Source organism: Aspergillus fijiensis, assembly GCF_003184825.1.
Source record: "Aspergillus fijiensis CBS 313.89 unplaced genomic scaffold BO72scaffold_136, whole genome shotgun sequence".
Taxonomy (NCBI): domain Eukaryota; kingdom Fungi; phylum Ascomycota; class Eurotiomycetes; order Eurotiales; family Aspergillaceae; genus Aspergillus; species Aspergillus fijiensis.
In genome coordinates this window covers 1-14,480 of record NW_024469112.1, presented here as the reverse complement: position 1 = coordinate 14,480, position 14,480 = coordinate 1, and the positions used below count along the sequence as shown (strand labels likewise).

General features: G+C 52.6%; 5 protein-coding genes across 5 annotated transcripts; 2 read left to right on the top strand and 3 right to left on the bottom strand.

Moving 5' to 3' along the window:
- Positions 1-30: 30 nt before the first annotated feature.
- On the top strand, positions 31-189 carry BO72DRAFT_337421 (uncharacterized protein; the record flags this gene model as incomplete). Its single annotated transcript, XM_040940566.1, has 1 exon — positions 31-189. A coding segment is annotated over one exon (159 nt), but the record flags the coding sequence as incomplete, so codon positions are not given.
- An 842-nt stretch (positions 190-1,031) lies between these two features.
- BO72DRAFT_393478 (uncharacterized protein) lies at positions 1,032-5,420 on the bottom strand (the record flags this gene model as incomplete). Its single annotated transcript, XM_040941944.1, has 5 exons — positions 1,032-3,420; positions 3,538-3,633; positions 3,880-4,256; positions 4,347-5,185; positions 5,231-5,420. The coding sequence occupies 5 exons, from the start codon at positions 5,418-5,420 to the stop codon at positions 1,032-1,034; spliced, it is 3,891 nt and encodes a 1,296-aa protein (XP_040794826.1).
- A 565-nt stretch (positions 5,421-5,985) lies between these two features.
- Positions 5,986-7,518, top strand: BO72DRAFT_454215 (uncharacterized protein). The gene is made up of 2 exons (XM_040946172.1): positions 5,986-6,310; positions 6,411-7,518. The coding sequence occupies exons 1-2, from the start codon at positions 6,134-6,136 to the stop codon at positions 7,287-7,289; spliced, it is 1,056 nt and encodes a 351-aa protein (XP_040794825.1). The 5' UTR covers positions 5,986-6,133; the 3' UTR covers positions 7,290-7,518.
- A 3-nt stretch (positions 7,519-7,521) lies between these two features.
- BO72DRAFT_454214 (SEC14 family lipid-binding protein) lies at positions 7,522-9,344 on the bottom strand. The gene is made up of 3 exons (XM_040946171.1): positions 8,969-9,344; positions 8,686-8,809; positions 7,522-8,609 (listed from the first exon to the last, which is right to left on the bottom strand). The coding sequence occupies exons 1-3, from the start codon at positions 9,184-9,186 to the stop codon at positions 8,004-8,006; spliced, it is 948 nt and encodes a 315-aa protein (XP_040794824.1). The 5' UTR covers positions 9,187-9,344; the 3' UTR covers positions 7,522-8,003.
- A 1,306-nt stretch (positions 9,345-10,650) lies between these two features.
- BO72DRAFT_393486 (Ras GTPase activating protein IRA2) lies at positions 10,651-13,174 on the bottom strand (the record flags this gene model as incomplete). The annotated part of the gene is made up of 4 exons (XM_040941946.1): positions 10,651-10,811; positions 10,874-12,722; positions 12,778-12,911; positions 12,970-13,174. The coding sequence occupies 4 exons, from the start codon at positions 13,172-13,174 to the stop codon at positions 10,651-10,653; spliced, it is 2,349 nt and encodes a 782-aa protein (XP_040794823.1).
- Between the last annotated feature and the right edge of the window lie 1,306 nt (positions 13,175-14,480).

Sequence of the window (14,480 nt, the reverse complement as noted above, 5' to 3'; positions counted from 1 at the left end):
CCCTCTCCTCCAAACAAGCTTCAGCTCAAGCTAACAAAAACCCACCGCGAACAGATCGTCCTCGAAACCGAAATCACCAACACGGCCGCCATCAAGCTCTACGAACGGCTAGGATTCCTGCGCAGCAAGCGGCTCCATCGGTATTATCTGAACGGGAACTCGGCTTATCGGCTGGTGTTATATCTCAAGGAAGGCGTGGGGTCGATGCGCACCACGCTCGATCCTTATGGGGCTGGGGCGGCGCCAGCCTCGGGTCCGCCGTATCCCCTTCCTCTGCCCGGCGGCGGCGGTGGTGGTGGTGGTGGTGGTGGTGGTGACCCATCACGAGGGGTAGGAGGAGGGGCGGAGATGACGGGGGCGCTGGCGGCGCCGGAACCGGCCTTGCTGCATGAGAATGGCAGTGGGGGGTGGTAGGTGGCCACCTGGCTAGGCGAAGAAGTGGACACAGGCAGTATTCAAAGGAGCCTACCCCAAAGACACGATTGCTCTATCCCTCACATGTCTAACCTTTTCCAGCGAGGGCCGAGCTGGGCGGGATATATTAGACCACAGTCGTTTCCCATGCACTCATTCCGACTGCACCCCTCCCTTCACCCAAATGACCTACTAATGATTATGTGTATGCATGTGATGAAAATGATTGATGTTTCTTTGCTTGGAACTTGGTGACGTCGGAGGGGGGCTGGGTGGGGTGGCATCGTGCTGCAGATCATCAATTGCATTTGGCTGGAACCCACTTGTTATAGATTCAGTATGGCATTTAGAAATTCTTGTTTTCTTGGCCTGGATTGCACTTTCACAGATTCCCCAGTGTTGTTGTCTTTATCTTCCGCTCTATATCTATATTTAAGAATCTATTTACAATCATGGCTCAATATACATATATATACAGGGCCGCCAAGGGCCAAGAGGTGGGTGGATAGGTGGGTGAGTGATGAGTTATGGCTCATGATCATGGCAAATGTGTGAGGCCTAGCAGGAAACCAGGACCACAAGATGGCGCAGGACAATATCGGGGCAGCGGAAGTCACTCACCGCCGCCGCCACCGCTGCTGCTGCTGCTTCTGCCTCTTTTTCTTCTCGTCCTGGCGGTCATGCGGGAGTAATTTAACCTGGATGATGTTGTCGCGCATCCATTCGAGGGTCAGAGGCTCCTCGCGAGCGAAAGCCTTCTCGCGAGCCAGTTCCTTCCATTCGAGATCCACAATAGTCGCAGCGTCGAGCATCGCCCGAAGTGATACCTGAGGTTTGTAGAATCGTGCCACATCCATATCGCGAGCAAGGATCGCCTCGCTGACGTTCAGCTGGTTATTCCGCTCCGTGGGATCAACCTGGATGCACAGATACTTCACCGGGTCTGCGGAATATTCGGCCGGCAAGCCTTTGAGCTTATAAAACCTCCCGCCCGAGGTTGGCCTGGGCGACCCCAGATCGATTCCGAGGATGAGCCGCGCCGCGACAGCCCTGCGGAAGGTTGTCTCCGGGCCAGCTTCGTGCAGCAGGGATTCATAGACTCGCTCGGCAATGCGTGAAGCCGCATGTCCTCTCATGCAGGCATACCGCCATAGCACACGGCAAATGTTGTAGTATCCGCCGTGCCATGCGTGTAGGAAGAGTCGCGTCCAGCCGGCGACGTTGAGTTCTCGCGCCGGATCCTCCATGGTCTGGTACATGTATTGCAGGGCCTGAAGGATGTTGCCCTTGTTGCATGTGCCCACGAGAAGATAAAAAGTGTAAGGCTCGATACGTAAGCCATTCTGCCTGCAGAATTGGAACAGCTGATCTCTCGCCTTCAGATGATTCACTCGCATGACGGCGCACATCATCTGGTTGACCATACTCGGGCTGAACATCGTGCTGTCCCAGTCCCGGGCTATCTTTTCCAGAAAAGAGTTCATGTCGCCGCCGTTATGGAGATGCTCCACCAGTAAGTCGTGTAACACCGCGCGCAACGCTGTCCGCTGCAGCGTGGTCTCCTGCAGCATCCCTCGCTGCCGTAGACTGTTCACTACTGCCATCTTCTTGGTTGGAGAAACAAAGCAGTCAGCATAAGCAAGCCAGGTCTCGACATCTGCGCGGATGCCCAGATTTTCCATACCATGCAAGAGGTTCCTGAACCGCTTCAGGTTCTGCTCGAGGGCCGTCGACCTGAGCATCATGTTGAAGGTTTCCACGGTTGCAACATGTTTCGCGGAGTGGAAAATCTGGTGTGCAATCCAATACTGCTTGCGTTCTAGCAAGAACGACAGGGCTTGATTCAACGACGCTGTTGAAGTCAATTCTGTGTGGGCGCTTTTCAGGAAAAGCGTCTCGAGAGCATCGGCCACATCCGCACCGTGCTTACCCGGCTGCTCCCTGGAGTTGGGCCAAGACGTAATGAGATCCTCCACGTGGTGCGTAAAGTCCCTCACAGTAGCTAGGAGCTCTCCCTGGCGGATAATCTGATCCACAGTGAACTCCGTGGGATCCTTGGGCATATCCCACGTGCCCCGAACCAAGGGTATGTCTTTGTGTATCCGTCGGTCAACCCGAGGGTAGATGGGAACCACCGGTTTACGCATGTCGACGACCGGATCATATTCATCTTGTAGGGTCCCGATCTCCAGCAGTTCTTTCTTGACCTCCTCCACGGCCGCCGGTCGACCCTCCAAGATCACCCGGCGACACATCCCGACGCTCTCCGACAGCGGCTTAACATGCACCTTGCACCCGTGATATACATGGCGATAGAAAATGTTCTCGCCCCTCGACACCAAGCCGGCGAATTCGGCGATCGTCTCCTCCCTTAGATATAGCTCCAGCTGGTTGGACTTCAACGGAGCGTTTGCCGGAATTGCTCGATTCATCCGGAGCATCCTCTCGTAAACCGCAGCCTGGTCCTTCCACCGTCTCTCTATCGTTTTCTGTTGGTTTTTGCGCGTGTTGTCGAGTTCGGATTGTCGGTGTTGTAGTTTCTTTTTGTCGCGGGGCGAGATCGAAGACAGCGCGGCAAGACTTCTTACCCGCGGTGGCGTCCATCTCGAAGTGTTGTCGGACGTCGGTTGAGGGAGGGGCGACGTCCGTGAAGCTTGAGGCTTTGCTTGAGGCTTTGTGGCTTCCTTGTCCAAGCCACGTCTTCCGACGGCAATGGAAGAAGAGGTTATTTGTCTAGACGAATAATTTCCGGTCGAGGACTGCGGGGAGAGTCGGGGGGCATTGGGTCCACGTTTGCTAGGGCGATGATATTGTCTGGATAAACTAAGAGCGGGGTTTCTTGTCAAGGCCGACCCCCGATGCGCGGGCAGAGACGTAAACCAGGATGGATAAAGAAAGAGGAGTGGCTCATCGGGGGCAGTCGCGACGTGGTCCAGGACAGCAGGTAATCTGCGCCTCGTGAGATATGGCCGACTGCGTGAAAGCATTGACGAGAGCCCGTAGGGACTGACCCTAGGCAAGAATCAGGGCCAGGGGGTTAAGGGTAGAGGGAATTGAGAAAGTTGTGTCTGGAATATTAGTGGAAGGGTAGAGGCAAGGCAAGATCAAAGCTCCGGTGGTCACTCCGCTGCGGAACCTAGAAAATGTTTTTCCCGGCCAAGGCGGTCAGTGAACGGCCCGAGGTTTTGTGCCCGTCGCCGCCAGCACTCCGCTTTCATTCTAACAAAGGAACTGTAGTAGCAGGACAAGAAGTACAAGCTCTCCACTGAGATTAAAAATATCCAAGAAATGTTGATTAATGATAAAAGTACCGGCAAAAACAAGGGGGAGAAAACACAAGCTGCTCCATGACACCAAGCTAATTCAAGATCATGAAATCCCAACATTAAAAAAAAAAAAAAAAAAAAAAAAAAACAAAGCGCCATGCTACCCATGCAAGCAAAAGCAAGCCGTCATGAAGTATACTGGTAAATATGGCCCTCACGCCCTACTTCAGCTGCTTGGGGGATTCCTTTGATTTCACCCCCGTCATCCATAGGACGGAATGAGACTTTGCCGGAGTACTTCGACAACAAACTGCCTCTCTTCGGGGCTGGAGTCAGGTCCAGCATCCCCGCCTCCAGGTGCCGGTTATCGAAATGCAGCACTTCAGGCCCCGTGAGATGACGCCGGGCTACATCTGCAGCTTTCTGAAGGTGATCGCGTTTACGCTGGAGCTCCGCTGCCTCCTTTCCACTTGCTTCAGAGCTACTCTGAGACAGCTCCTCGACGACATCGGATAAGCGGGTGAAGTACTGCCACCGAGAAGCCTGGAAGACAAACATAGACATGATCTCCGGGATCTACCATCAAATTGACATCAGGACTTGTGTCTGACGGGCCAAATGAAGAGCAGGGTAGGTTAGAGAGAGAGAGAGGGGGAAAAAGCTTACCTTTCCATCCAAATAAAAGAGCTCGTCCCCACCCTCCTGCATAAACTGCTCCAGAGCGTCCATCTTCTCCCGATCGACTCTGGCCACTCGCAACGCATGCATCAAGGCCGGGATATTGGCGATCTCCTCCACTGGCACCTCCTCCTCTACCTTCGTAGCCGCGCGACTGAGATATCCGGACGTGGCGCGCGACAGGCCATCCGTGCTCGGCGCCCTCGTCTTCGCCTTCCCCGAGTGGATCGTGAAATAGTCCTCGTTAAGCATGTGCGCCACCTCCAGACCCGACCGGCCCCGACGACTGCGCTCCGACACGCGCTTCACTCGGAGTCGGACCCATCGGCGACGGCGCACGTACGAATGATACCAGGGATGCGACCCATGCCAGGCCGACGAGCCGAACGAGAAGGAGTACTGCCAGCCCTGATCATCCACATCCCCGGACATGTCCACGTACCAGGTCTTCCAGACCCACTCCCAGCTGGGGTCCGGGAGCTGCGCTTTCGTGATGTCGACGGCGCTGTCCCGACCGTCGGGCGTCGTCCAGGCTGCCGGGTCGAAGTTGAGCAGCGAGCTGTGCGAATAGAGGGGGATGCCGAAGAAGAACCAACCCCGTTGGTTCTCGTACAGGATGTCCAGCTCGGTGCCGGGTTTCAGCCCCGATAGCTTGGGGTGGTTGTGGCCGTCATGTTCGTGATCTCGGACGCCCTGCTGGTCGACGTCCGACGAGTCGACATTGTGCTGGTCCTCCGGAGAGCTCTGCGACCACGAGGGGCCCGCCGCCAAGTGACTCTCCCCTGCCAGTGTGTCCGTTCGCGTCTCGGTCGTGAACAGGTCGCGCCCTTCGGACAGTCTGCGGTCGGAATTGTCCTCATCGTCGGTAAGACCCAGACGGTCCGGCTGCCATTTGGCATACTTGCGCTTGGCGAGCTCGCTTCGTATAGATGCCCGGGTGAACTTCCTCGAGATATTCCGAGAGAGGTCTGTTGTTGCGGTGTGCGATTGCGCCAGCGCATCGTCCGACGGACGACGGGGAGCGGTCTTGTCGACAAGACTGATCTTGATATTGCTTTCCATTGTTGTTGGGATATCTTCGAAGTGTACTAGCTCAGGTAATCACGGCCCAGCAGTGATCTCATCGCAGCAGCAAGACAACTTGTACCTGAACTGAAAAAAACAAAGAGAAAAAGCAAATGTTGTAGGTGGAGCTGAAGTTTACTGTGCGCAGCAGGGGTGATCGGCAGTCGAACCCCCTCTCCTCAGGACCGAATTTAGTATTGCAATTTAGGGATAAGGATGAAGGGAATAATAAAATTGATGTTATCACACAAGGCCAGGGGGGAACCCAAGAGTGAATTGCAGGATGATCGGCCACCACATCACGGAGAGATAGGAGTAGTTCATGCGTGGTAGTTAGTGTTTTAAGTGAAACCCCAAGCCCAGTTCCTCAGTTCCTCACTTGATCGATGACATCGTTGTGGGGGCGCGCCGATCGGCACTAAAGAACTGTGGTGGCTGCCTGGTCAGCGCCTGAGGCATGACTACCTTTTTCTACCTTGTGCCTAAGGCACCAACTGGAGGGGGTAAACACTATCTATCTCTCCGTACCGCGGGTGTATCTCCGAACCATCATCACCTCCAGATAAAACAAACAATCAATAAACCCCAACACCAAACGCCAACCCCTCCTCACTTAAACACCACCCCTCCCCCCAAAAAGTTACATAGCACCATCCAGCCTTCTCCACCCCAATCCCCTCCTCTCATACCCATTTCCACACGAAAAGAACATGAGCGACTCGCACCACCGCAAAATCGAACTCCAATCCCCAGCCGACCTAACCTACCTCTACGGCAACACCGTCGCGCTCTCGCGCCAAAAGCTCGACCTCCACCTACCTCCCTCCGCCAATCCCAACGATGGACCGGATCCGATGCGCGAACGTGTCCGCGAATTAGTTGACAAGGTTGGCCTCCCCCCCCTTAAAAAAAAAAAAAAAAAAAACAGCATCCCTCCCACACAAAAACCCAATAGTTAAGCTAACCCACTTCTTCAAACAAAAACAGTACATCCTCCGCACCTTCACAAGCGCCTCCTACTCCATCACGATCAACGGACTCGATTCCTCCTCCAAAGAATTCCCCTTCCCCGCCTCGTTCACCGCCCCCACCGAACAGGTCGAGTATGAGGCGTATGACGCGAAGCTCGCGGCGCGGGTGACCTCGCTGTACGCGCAGCTGGAGTCGTTGACGACGACGGTGGCGCAGTTGCGGCGAGACGCGCCGGGAAGGGCGGCGAGGGCGTATGCGGAGCACTTGAGGAGGGTGATTGAGGAGGAGATGGAGGAGGCAGAGGATGTTGAACTTGAACTTGAGATTGGAGAGGGGGGAGAGGGAGAGGGAGAGGGAGAGCAGGAGAAAAGGGATGATGGCATGGATGTTGTTGTCGGTGAAGAGGCGGAGCAGGATAATGGGTTGAAGGAGGAGAGTGAGGCAGTCAGTCTGGATAGAGCAGCGGAGGATCAAGAGATGATGGGCGCGGGCACGGGAACAGTTACGGCAGCGGCGGCAGCAGCAGCAGCGTCGAGAACAGATGGCGAAGGACGTGATACGGAAATGGTTGATGCACTTGGAGGCGCTGAGGTTGGTGCCATGGATGGGTCAACAACACCACCACAAACAAGAAGGTCGGCTCGATTGGCGCGGCGCGCAAAGTTGCAGGTTCCCCTGGGCACGAAACATGAGGCGGAGCGCTGGCGCAGTGGCGATATAGCGGAAGTCTACGAGGATGCCTTGCGCACTCTGCTTCGACTGCAGGGTGAAGCTCTGGCCGGGCAGGCCGCTACATCGGACGCTGAGGGTGCAGACGGGAACGCTCTGGCTTCAACTCTGGGGAAGGCCGAACGCGCTGGTCGGGCGGTCGAGGTTGTGGAAAAGAAGAAGTGAGGGGGTTGTCTCGATGTCCCTGCCGTCCCTGCTCTATCCTCTCTTTCACTTTCATTTTGGATTTCATTGAATTTTCGTTATCGGTACTGGAATGGCGTCGGTAGCCTAGGTAGGCTTGGGATGATACCAAATTGATTTATGGTGCATTTTGTTGACTAGTGAATAGTCAAGAATTGTTGGATTTGAAGTTTGATTCAAACGGATTACTTATATCGTCTGTCGTATAATTGTTGAGAATGCTGTATGCAAACAAGATCTACGTAACTCTATTACAACCGCCGTGTAGCACTTTTATCGTCCACTCTGCATTACTCCCCACCTGCACTCCGACTTATATAGATGCACCCAAACACGCTCAGACAGTGGTTGAGATCTAAGCCCAAGAGACGACAAGAACTGAAATAGAATGGCAAATCGACAGGCAAAAGAAAAAGAACCATGCTTGTGCAGCCGTCACCGGCGCCCAACATGTAATGAGCTCAATAGACAGAGCCACTTGGGGGGTTGATCTGACATTGGGTGATGTATGAAATGGAAATTGGCTAGGGCATTAGCGGAACGACTTGCCCGGAAAGGTATGGGAAAAATGAAACAGACCAAGCAAATCTAGCAACAGAAGAAGGGATATAGATTGGCAAAATCGTGCCTGAAGCTTTTACCATATTGTTCCAATATAACGAAAACAAGAAAACGCATCGGAAAATGAGAAAGGCTCTATGCGCTAGGCTGGGGAACCTCAGCAACCGGCTCCTCGGTCTTGGCCACAGCCTGTTCCTCCTTGGGGGCAGCCCACTTGGGGGGCCTGGCCCACTCAGGCTCCTGCCAAGGTCCCATATCACTGAACTCGCAGCCGCCGCTGCACTTGCAAGAACCTCCGAACTCTTCGGGGAGATTCTCGGCAGGAACCTGTTCCAACAGCTCCTTCTTGTAGTTGCTGCCCAGAATGTGAATCTTGTTAACGGTAACGGGGTCGAGGAACTTCTTCACGAAGCTGAACACGCCGCTGAATCCCCAAGGAGCGTTGATCAGATAGAGCTTACCCAGACGCTCGGGGTAGTAGTTCTGGGAGACACCAGACGCCTTGCTGAGGTAGCCGTACACGGATGGGGCGCTGGTGATTCCGACGCCCTTGAGGTCCATGATAGTGCAGCAGGTCTCCAGGAGCTTGCCGGCCTTGCGCGAGCAGGCGGGCAGGCGGGGATCGGCGAGCTTCTCATACTCAGTCACGAGGTTCTGAAGCATACGGTCTTCGGTGGTGATCTTGTTCAAGGCAGTGAGATCGATCTTGCCAAGCTTTTCGATGTAAACGGGCCGGCCATCCTAAACGCATCAAAGTCATTAGCGCCGATCTGGAACCGCTTCGAAGAGCATGTTGGCTTAGTCCTGGGGGTCGTACCTTATCCGTCTTGTGATAGTACTGAGGGTAATACTCGAAGACCTTGGGCTTCTCGGTGTAGTCAAAAGTGCGGACCAGGTCATCGGTCCCGAACTCTTTCCGCCACTTCTCGCTGTCAATGAACCTTTTCACCAAAAGTGTTAGCCCGTTGACTTCTGTTTGGACATGATACCCGTCGTGAGAAAACAAAGCATGAGAGCATGCCAGCGCAGTGCCGCCATATTCATGTGCATCGCTTGCAGGGACGAATTGCCAGATAGGATGCAATGTAAACTAGACCTACATAGCTTTGGCAAGGGCGACATCAAACTTGCGGGCTCTCAAGAAGCGCAGCAGAGTCAAAGTGTCCAGTCTCTCGGTGTAGCCAAGCTGCTCCAGTTCGCTCCGGAGCTGTTCCACCTTCGCATCTTGCTCTGGGGTGGTGTGGCCGGGATGGCCAGACTGAGCCTCCGGCGCTGTGGTCGGGAAATCGTAGTTATCGTACTTGGAAGGAGCAGCCATTTTGAATATGTGTGAGGAGGGAGAGGGGGAAAGGGAGAGGGGTGAAAAAAGGAAAAAAGAGGAAGAGATGTGGAACGGAAGAAGTCAAGTCGGGTTTAAGAAGGACTAAACTTCCGTCGTGGATCGGGAAAGGGGAGGGGGAGGGGGAGGGAGCGGCGGAAGCAGAGTGAGTGGGGGAGGGAGGGAGGGACACTTCAGCGGGACGTCGTAGTTACAAGAGAGAGCAGAAGGGGGGGGGGAACAGAAACAATACGTAGGCTTCAAGGGGGTAAATGATAGACTATTTTATCTACTATTTATCTATTGAATCCGTTTGAGAAGGGGTGTATAATGGAGGCTGCAATGTCTGAGTAACTGATTGTTTAGTTGTCTTAAAAGACAGATCCGATTGTTATTAATTATCAACAACTGAACAACTAAGTTCATCCAAAGATCTACGGAGTGCAAGAAGGAGAAGAAGAAGAACCAGCCTGAATTCGATGCCTGAGAGAGGAGGCCTCAGCGAGGAGGCCTCAGCAACGGGCGGTCGCCGCGTCGCCTTCCCTCACACCTGCTACCGCTTCGTCTATTCTCACTCTCCCCTTAGTATTGATCAGCCGCTCCTCCTTCATAAATGAGTACCACCTTCGTATCACCGGTCTGGGATTAAGTCCTTTGATTAGACTGACCGACCGCTCGACCACTTGATACTTTTGGTGACGTAGGTGTAGCCTCTCACTGCAGATCCGAGTAGGGAGATCTGCCTCCTCAATTCAGTGGCGCAAAGTGCTTCTTCCTACGTTTCACGCCTGAAGAGCAAGAACAGCAAGATACGCATTAAGAATACTACTTGAGAAAATCGGTCTGAGCCACAAGTCACGTCGGGAGTATCTTCTTCATTAGGTGCCATATTACGGCAAGTGAACGCTAAATCCAATGGTTATAGGTACATATATAGACAGTGTGGCATAATACGGCATGGAAACGAGGCAACAAAAATATAAATGTGCACTGCAACTTTGGTGAATTGTCAGTGGCCAAAACAAATCTAGGCACAAATCATCATAGGATATAGCCCGTCGCAAAAGTGGACGGTTTTAGGAAAAACAATAACTGAAGCCATGGGCGCTCATCCTCGAACCGGCGAGGACAGCGCCTTTGCCACCCAGAGAACAACAGGCGTGCTCACCATATATTACCGCCTTGTATGGGCAACGGACACCAACTGAAAGGAGAACTGAAATCAGAAGTCATCGAGAAGGTTTCGATGATTGATCAAGCCCCATCTTGAAACATGGGGACAATCGAAGAATGTAAATCTCGGTCATCCATCCATCTCGAAATCATAGCGTAAAACGAACGGACAAGCCAGCAGCATCTGCTACGAGTATGGATACCAAATTGAAGCCGTTATTGCTTGCCGTCCGCTCGAGTTCATGTAAGTCGTCACGGTCATCGACGTGGAAGCCGAAAACCGAGGGCTTCCTACCAGCCCTTCTTCCGTGCAAATCGTTTGTTCAAAAGTGCGAGTACTTTCGAAACATTGAACTGGACGTACTCCAGGTCTAGGTCCTCCTGGTTGTCTTTCTGCATTTCCAACAAATCATCAAGCTTGAGATCCAGTTCCAGAAGGCCACGTGCACGACCTAGGTTCACCGAGTTAGCATAGAACTCACCAAAAGCCATAAGTCTGAAGTCTTCAGCTTACCTTTATAGTGGAGACTGATGACGAAGGTGCCAGGCAAAGGACTCTTGAACATGAAGTAGATATTCGCCCGACGGTTCTCAGGGACGTTGCTCTTGCGAATAACGCCCTCTTTCTCAAGCTGCTGATGTGTGAATTTGTAGGGTCCAAGTTCTTGATGCTTCTGCTGTTTCCGCTGCTTCCCCTCCGATTGACTTCGGACGTTGTGCAAGTACGACTTGTACGTTTCGAGCTGACCCACCAAGTAGGCATTGTGATCACGGATGGTCGCAAAGACTTCTTCCAACTTCTTCGTCTCTTCCAACACCTTTTCTTTCAGAGATCCCAGGTGCACCAGCTCCTGTTCCACCTCGTCGCGGAGAAGACTGAAATCGTCCGACCGATCAATCACTCCCATCTCCTGAAGCTGGCTCAACAATTCCATGGTGCGAATGCCCTTCTTGACCATGGCCGCATCGCCAGTCTTCGAGGTTGCCGCCGCCTCTGCGATGCGATAAAGGCGAAGGGGGCGCCGGGCGACAGGAGAGTCTGGCGGCAAAGACCGCAAGATGTGAACAAATGTGGACTTGGCTTCCATGAAGAAGACTTCTTCTTGAGTGATGTCGAGGGCCGAGGTCAAATCATCCAGTGCAGTGGTTTCCCAGCGACTGAACAAGGGGACTGTGATGGTCCTATTCTCCTTGCGCGGAACCTGGGGCGGTGCTGTACCAAGCTCCTGCAACAACACATGGAGGTGAGAATGTTGATCTTGCGCCAAAGCCACATTGTGTTTCTCCAACAAGGCATGTGTGGCATACATCTCATTGAGAGTGATCTGCAACTCCAAGTCGCGCTTGGATAGGGCTATGTAGTTGTCCATCTCCAAGCTCTCGTAGAAGTCCTGCACTTCACACAGATCAAGCATAAACTTATTGACTCGTTCTTTGTTCTGCTCAATGAACGGTTGCAGTTTCGCCATATAAGGCTCCTTCGCATACGAGGGCTTGTTTGCCAGATTCTGAAGCATCTTGGCGATCAACGTCAGCGTGCGACGGGGCTTTTCCGTCGGAGTCGATTCAATCAGCATGTAGGAGCGTGGGGTGACAATGGCTGGGTTGATGAAGCGAAGGAAGAAGAATCCACCAATGAGGGTGCAGATCGTCTGGTCCTGCGCATCAGGGTATTTGCGACGAGACAAGCTCCGAATTTGCTTGCAAATCCACCGAATGCCATACGGGGCCTCGTCCACGTGATCGATGATCGTTGACAGGAACTTGTTCGCTAACTCAGTAAGCATCTTCAAGCGCGGCTCAATAATGGCCTGCACCTGCTTATTCTCTGCTGCAGCTTCCGCCGTGACAGATCTTGCGAGGTAGTCAGGCAGCGATCCATTCTCTTCTTCGATTTCCTTGACCATGGTCTCATAGACCTTGAGGGGGTTGATTTCCAAGTCGACATCACGTAGCTCAATCAATGAGTTGATCTGGTCGGCGAGTACTTGTTTCAGGTAGCTTTGACCGGGCCCTCGTCGCGTATATGTAGTCATCATGCGTGAGACGGGGGTGTTCTGGCGGAGGAGGGACGAGTACTCCGGCGTGTTATCAAATTGATAGGTAAGAACAGACTGAAACATGGTGAGAAGCAGATGCTCCTCACGACTCTCATACTGGTTTCCGTAGATTGTGAACATGACCGTCTGCAGAAGGGAGTCGATTTCTGACATGGAGACTAATCGGCACAGATGGGCGATATGCCGCGGCTCGGATTGGAGGAGGAAGAGAAGATTACCGTACTTCTGAGTTTTGTCGTCATTGGGAAAGAACCCCTCCTGGGGATCCAGGACTTCGTCGAGGTGGCTCGCAACTTCGTTTTGCTAGACTCAGAATTAGAGGTGGCAAAATAAACAACAGTGGCTGTCGGATTCATACCTCTTCCAAAGCCATACGATTCTGAATCAACAGCGCAATCCGAGAATCCAGATATCGGACATCTTTTTCGAGAACGAAATTCTTCTTCGATTGTGAAGAGATATTCGTCTTCAACTCTTGCAAGAACTTCTGGGCTGTACCGTCCAACGTTAGAACAGACCGAGGGGGCATTTCAGACCACAACAGACTCACCCCTAGCTAGATCATCTGAAATCTCCAAGTCTCTATCCTTCGCCGACATTGACATGTACAGCGCATTCATTGACATCCGCTTCGACTGGCGGAGGGACCGCGTGTCGTGGGACGACATTGTGTTTTGACGCGTCATGGGTTGAAAAGACGAGGAAGATGAAGTAGACGTTCTGGAGGCAGGTTGTAACATGGTAGCAACCGACATTGTGTGAACAAAAGGAGTGTGACAGTGCGCTGGAGAGAAGCACTCGAATTGGCGGAAGTCGCGTATATACTACCAGCCACCAGCAAGAGCGCTTTCGGCGTCTTGTTATCGCTCTGTCTTGAGAAGGTCGAAGACCCAAGGTAATATGGCACGGCAACGTCGACGAAACGCAACCCGGTAATGTCGTGCGATGAAGTGAAGCCCCTGTTGAGCGCGTATGCGGAATATGGCCGAAGGCGACCAGCGAAGGGGAAAAAGTGCGCGACCGTTGGATCGGCGATTGAGTGGCACTGACTGACAGGTCTGGCGATAGGGAGGAGTGAGGGACCAATTTCGGGAAGTAGCAGACGTTGAACTAGCCAAAGTAAAGGATTGACAAGGAGCAGAGCGAGTTAGGAGCGATCCACAGGCGACGGCGATTCGAATACTCTCCGGCGGCTATAGGTCGGTTGGGAAGAACGAGGGAGTTGGTGGGAATAACTCCGAAAGAATTAGAGAGAGACGTTAGAATTAAAGGGATCGCAAGCTCGAAAGTGTGGGCAGGAGTGAATGATAAGTAGAGGCAAAATTACTGCCGTTTGTAGAAAGGGAGCGCAAGGCAAGGATGGGCAGGAATTAAATTAATAGATTGATGGAGATGGAGGCAGAGGAAAAAGAGAGAGGGAAAGAGACTGGAGAGAGGGAGGAGTAGAAGGAGTCGTCTCGTCGGAGGGGGGGCAGGAGGAGAAAGATGCCGGTCGGACGCAGATGGAAATCAGGGCCACCACCACCCAAAGTAGTCCTAGTTAGTCGCAGTCCCGTCCTAACACCAGCAAGTATGAGCGAGTATAGTTTAACACTGGCGACAATGAATGCTGTTGTTGCTGGAATGGTGATATGGAGTGTCGTAGGGTTTATGTTACAGAGAACGGTAGGAATCAATTGAGAGAATGAACGACAGAATTCTAATTAGACTTCTAAACTGACGAGAAGGAAAAGAGGGTGTGATGGTACTGAATAGTAAATCAGTCCTAAGGTCAGAGGGAGAAAGAATGGATGGCTGGATGGGGATCAGAGGGGGGGGGAGAAGGATGGATTCATGGATTGCTGGTTCTGAGGTCAGTTTGAGTTGGAGAAAAGTGGGCAACCCAAGAACCAAAAGGGAAAGGCTAAAAAGAGTAAAATAAGATAGAATAAATTGTGAATTTAAAAGTGAAAATGATACACATGTACGGAGTACGGAGGAGTACTGAAGATTTGGAGGGAGGGGGAAGGAAGGGGAGAAGGGAAAGATAAAAAAAAAAAAGAAATTAAAAAAAAAAAAAAA